Source organism: Balaenoptera physalus (assembly GCF_965194825.1).
Source record: "Balaenoptera physalus genome assembly, chromosome: 5".
In the NCBI taxonomy this organism is placed as follows: Eukaryota; Metazoa; Chordata; class Mammalia; order Artiodactyla; family Balaenopteridae; genus Balaenoptera; species Balaenoptera physalus.
In genome coordinates this window covers 33,119,783-33,125,782 of record NC_138884.1, presented here as the reverse complement: position 1 = coordinate 33,125,782, position 6,000 = coordinate 33,119,783, and the positions used below count along the sequence as shown (strand labels likewise).

The 6,000-nt window shown below is 40.5% G+C and overlaps 1 protein-coding gene across 1 annotated transcript in view; it reads right to left on the bottom strand.

Moving 5' to 3' along the window:
- Window positions 1-1,294: 1,294 nt before the first annotated feature.
- The window catches only part of EDNRA (endothelin receptor type A), a 63,085-nt gene continuing 58,379 nt past the window's right edge, over window positions 1,295-6,000 (bottom strand). Inside the window, exon 8 of the mRNA XM_082463427.1 lies at window positions 1,295-3,818. Within this exon, the coding sequence (XP_082319553.1) occupies window positions 3,678-3,818 (141 nt within the window). The 3' untranslated portion in view covers window positions 1,295-3,677. The remainder of the gene's footprint in view (window positions 3,819-6,000) is intronic.

Genomic DNA, 6,000 nt, shown 5'->3' with positions numbered 1-6,000 from the left:
AGGGAGGTGGGGTGTGTGTGTGTGTGTGGCGGGGGGGGAGAGAGAGAGAGAGAGAGAAAGAGGGAGGGAGAGGGAGAGTCAGATTCTGGAGATAGTCTGAGGATGCGCCTGTCACAATTTATTGAGGAGTTGGGTATAAGCTGTGAGAGAAAGAAGTGGGACAGGACTTCAAGGCTTTTGTCCTGACACCTCAAAAGATGGGCTGTGATGGTTCATCTTCTGTGTAACTTGGCTGGGCTAAGGGACAGACACCCTGTAGCTAGGAATACATTCTTTCTGGGTGTGTCTGTGAGGGTGTTTCTGGAAGAGATTAGCATTTGAATCAGGAGACTGAGTAAAGCAGATATGCTCTCACCAGCGTGGGCAAGCATCACCCATCGGTAGATGGCCTGAAAAGAACAAAAGGAGGAGGAAGAATGAATTTCCTCTGTCTCTTCTTGGGCTGGGACATCCATCTTCTCCTGCCTGTGGACACTGGTGCTCCTGGTTCTCCGGCCTTTGGACCCTGGGACTTACACCACCAGCTGTTCACGGTTCTCAGGCTTTTGACCTCAGACTGGGAGTTATACCATTGGCTCTCTTGTTCTTCAGGCTTTAGGATTTGGACTGAATTATATTCCTGGCTTTCCTGGTTCTCTAGCTTGTAGATGGCACATCATGGCATATATATCTCAGCCTCCATAATCATGTGAACCAATTCTCACAAAGAATCTTCTATGTATGTATGTATGTATCTATCTATCTATTCATCTATCTATCCTATTGGTTCTGTTTCTCTGGAGAACCTTGACTAATACATGAGCAGAGGAATATTACAGCAGCACAGGTTAGAAGGATATCAGGACCTTAGTTTCAGATATAGTAAGTCTATTAGTCATCCAGTTGGAAATGTCAAATAATCAGTTGTATGTAGACGAGTCTTTCCTCCAGGTATCCACCTGACATATTGTTTATTGATCCTAATTGTTTATTGTCCAACTCCTTCTTCTAGAACGCAAGCTTCATGAGAGCAGGCATTTCGCCTGTTTTGTTCCCTGCTATATCCCCAATACCTAGAAGAACTCCTGGTGCATAGTAGATGCTCAGTAAAATTTACAGGAAAGATGAAGGAAGGAATGAATGGGAGAGTTAAGTGTTCAATACAACAAAGTTGGTTGAGAGTAGAGTACAGTTAGGAAGCATCTGTTTGAAAGTAAAACTGCTCACCTGGCTATTACTAGGGAGAGGTTTGCAATAGGTATTGTGTAACAAACATTTCCTACATAGAACTATATACAAATGAAGAGACACCTGCAAGGCTTCTGTAAACTTTTATTTTATATTTATGGGCCACTGCCAGTGCAGGGCCTTGGCTTCTGGCTCATTTCTACAGATTTACTTGAAAAGATGTGATAAAGGTAGAAATTGGAAATATTCCTACTAGTCAACCACGGTCACTTACTGGTCCATAAACAAAATGCACATGGAAGCCTGTGTGGTTATTCAGAAATCTATGACTTTTTGAACTTGTAAAATGCATTTTTAATATGCAAGAGACAAAGCATCTTTAAAAAAAGACAACTGTCTAAACAAAATGGTGTGAACATATGGCTTACATTATAGGGATATTATCACTGCATGTGACACACCAGTGGGCTAATAGAATTTGACTGCTAACACGTAAAGGAGCCCTGCAATTGGATGACTGGAACCTGATATCATTTTATACATGACTGTGCTAAAATACAGCCCAAAGGATCAGCTGAGCTAATTTATCATCAGCAATCTTTCTGGCGAAGTCTGATAGAAACATCTGCCCACTTGTCAGTCTCATCACCACGTTGAGTTGGGAATTGGGACAATATCATACTTCAAATGTTAATGACTTTTGCTCCAGCACAGGAAAAAAATATAACCCCAAATACTGCTTTTTTCTAACCAACCAACCAACGAACCAAAACCCCATTGTCTACCCATGGCTCCTCCTTTCTCATGCTGCCTGCCACGTTCCATTTGTAATGGTAACACTGTCACAAGATTTATGAACACAGATAGATTAAAACTGACTGAGGCTGGCGGTCGAGAGGAACATCTACCTAGATTCCACTTAGAGTGTGTGCTTTGGCACAACTGCTGGGCATTAGTATTAGATTACGTGAAGTCCATACAACCGTCCCACCACGTGCAAATACCACACCCACGAGTGCATTCCATAGAGACAATCACAGAAAATTTGGCTAAAAGAACTGTATGGTTGTTTATATATATATATATGTTTATATACACACAGTAAAAGATTTTCTGCTGTACTCACAGTCTGTAAACATCGTGGAAAATGCCCAGCAGAAATCACCTGTGGGCCTTTTGAAATGGTGACTATGTGAGGAGTTGGGTTGAGGGAGGTGTTTAGGTGCATCCTGGAAATCCAGAGAACCTTAAGTTCATGGTGGCAATTATATTTCACTGACATGACAAACTCAGCTGGCCTCTTTGAAATTATGTTTCCTATATTCCTATATGAAAAAGGGAATGACCAAAAAAGTCTTACTGCCAGTTAACATTTTAAAAGCAATCAAGAGACTATGAGGTGACTTGTATACATATATATGTATATATGTATGTACATTTGCATACATATACACACGTATACATGTTACTAAAACCAAAAATAAACCTCAATGAAAATTTCCAAATCTTCTGAAAATACTCAGTCCTTTTCTCCTGGCTGTGCTGTGGACTTCTGTGCATTGCACTGAAAGTCTTGGGCATAGTTAAATGACACATACATTTAAATTTTAGTATATGGTATTGATTTTACATAACATGCTTCCATTAAAAAAATTGGGCTTATGAAAAATAGAACTATTTCATTCAAGCATTATTTTTAAATTTAACATAAAAATATGCACAAGGTCTCCTGTAATGAAACACCATTAAAAAAGAAAATATAGATTCTTAAAAATTGTTTGAATAGCAGCTATTAAACTGCCATATGTGGATATCGGTCTGTGCTTTAAGTTCTTGTAAGCTCTTGCAGCTTGAGAATTTATGTTTTAAAAATAAGCCAGTGACGTGAGAAACATTAACCTAATTGCTCACCTGAAGTCCATTTTATGTCTTCTTCTTTTTGGGGGGCAAAATATGTGTAAATAAGCTCAAATCATCATTTGTATAGGCAACTATGCAGTTAAAAAATACTGGCACTGAATGACATTTCAAATAAAGGAGACTTAAACCCATACCGTGTTTGGCCAAAAAAAACAAAATTACTTTAAAAAAATAGAAAACCTTGTTATAATTTCTAAGCTTTTTATGGTGACCAGTTCTTACGGAACATTCTACAGAACCGCCACGAAAGCTAGCCACGTACTCGAAAACTCTATTTTCATGCAAAGATAGTATATATCCTTCTGGTTTAACTGAACAATCTCCTTCCCCCCACCAACTCCCACCATTTTTTAGGGCTGAATATAACATGCAGACTATGTAAATTAGATAAATCAAAGTAAGATTCGTTGAATTTGTGGGTATAAACCAGTCAACCCTTCAATGTTTTGGAAAACATTTTTCCAGGGGGTGGTACTGAGTCATGGGAGAAGGATGGAAGAAGAGATTTCTGGAGATGCAGTTGCTGTGTTGATTTTTTTTTTTTTCTCCAATAGGATTTGAAGTATATTGATGAATGTTCCTTAAGATGTTTAGTTTATACTGTCCTTATGGCTGCTCCTCTCTGTGTTATGGTTGTTTTGTTCATGGTTCTTCCATTGGATGCTTGTTCCATTCATGGGGACTGAGGTCATCAGACTCTTGGACTGGTAACAGCAGCAGCAGAGGCAAGACTGGGAGAAGGAATAGACTCGAATTAAGACGAGGCCACCAGGGCTTCCCTGGTGGCGCAGTGGTTAAGAATCCACTTGCCAATGCAGGGGACACGGGTTCGAGCCCTGGTCCGGGAAGGTCCCACATGCCGCGGAGCAACTAAGCCCATGCGCCACAACTACTGAGCCTGCGCCCTAGAGCCCGCGAGCCACAACTACTGAAGCCCGTGCACCTAGAGCCCGTGCTCCACAACGAGAGAGGTCACTGCAACGAGAAGCCCACGCACCGCAAAGAAGAGCAGCTCCCGCTCACCGCAACTAGAGAAAGCCCGCGCTCAGCAATGAAGACCCAACGCAGCCAAAAATAATTAAAAAAAAAAAAAAAAAAAAAAGATGAGGCCACCAACCTATTCCCTGCAGAACCTGGAGGCCTACCAACAAGGGGTGAATGTCTGTAGGCATTTGAGGACAGAGTGTGAGCCTTACTAGTAATGTAGGGTAGAGAGTTTGTAACTTCTAGGGAGAAGTTAAGCAGTTTATTCTAGTGCAAAGCAACAGATCCCTTGTTTCTTGTTTTAATTTATTCACCAAGTCAAAGAGGAAGGGAAGGCAGTGTTGGTGGAGGGAGAGTGTTCAATGATTTGGGGTGGGCATGGGTGGAAAGGGCTGGGAGGGTCCTGGCATTTCATTTTTTTTTTTAAGTGTTTTTAAAAATTATTATTATTTAAAAAAATATCTATTTATTTGGTTGTGCTGGGTCTTAGTTGCGGCACACAGGATCTTTCAGTTGCGGCATATGGGAACTAGCTCCCTGACCAGGGGTCGAACCCAGGCCCCCTGCATTGGGAGTGTGGAGCCTTAGCCACTGGACCACCAGGGAAGTCTCAGGCCTGGCATTTCTTCAGTGTGTACCACCTACTTGGCTCTCTGCATTGGCCACCTCATCTGATGCTCTTAACAACTTTTGGGGGTAGGTGCTATTTTCCTCATTTTATGAATGAGAACAGGGAGGCTTAGAGAGGATAATAAGAGGCAGAACTGAACTTAGAACCCAGGACTCTCTCTATTGGGCTCTTTCCCCTGGGTATGCTGCCTTTTTATGAAGATCAGTCAAAACTGTGTTTAATGTCTGAGAGTTTGCACCTTGATTTTTTCCCTTCCCCTCTAGTTAATATGTAAACTAATTAGCAACTGATATTAACTCCAGATTACATCATGTATTTATTAATGACCTGCATTTTAGTCAATCTTTCTTAGGGCAGAATCTTTCTTAGGGCAGAATCTTTCTTAGGGCATTTCATGACTTGTAAACATGACCCAGTAGACTTCAAAAGTGTGGCAACAAGAACTTCCACACCAGGTTTCATCGATTTCTATGATTTTTTTTTTAATATTTGTCTGTTTCCTTCTAGATTTTAAGTTCCACAAGGGCAGTCGCTTGTGTTTTTTCCTCTCTTCTATCCCTAATAATAAGAAACTCATACTGAGCACTCTCTGTTGTCTCAAGCGCTTAACATATATCAACCCACTGCATTCCACCTTATGAGACAGATACAGTGAGCATCTGACTTTACAGATGAGCAAACTGAGGAAGCAGGAGGGGTACCACTTGGAACTGATAAGACAGTTAGCTAGTGCAGAGCTGTTATCTAAATCAAGATTGTTGGCTTCCAGATCCTGCACCCTTGAACTCTATGCTACTCTTTCTAATACGTACCATAAACTGAAGTTAAACATCCTGGCCAAAGATAACAGAATCCAGTTAGCATTAACTCTATGCTAAAATCATTCTAGGAACTGGAAAAATGACACCTCAATAAGAAGTGCTTGGAGCTTTGGGAGGACATGGGTTGGCTTCGCTACAAGGAGCTTTGAAGAATGGAAGGAAACTGATTTCCAATTAAATTACATTAGTTCAGATTTCCAGAGCCATAAACATTTACTTTCCTTGAAAAGGCTATTATTAAGTGTACTATTAAATAGCATTTAGCAAGAGATTTCTTAACAATGAGTTTACGTTTTGTTGAGATCATGTAAGGCATGAATAAGTTTTATCTATTCTGTTGGCCTAGAGCTCAAGTTGGAGTATTTCTTTTTAAAGCAGGATACTAAATTGGCATGTTATTAAGTTAGTTCTTTTTGCTTTAACCTCTGAATATGTTGTTGTCTGAATAGATATTGCTTTTCTGTTATGCTGACAATT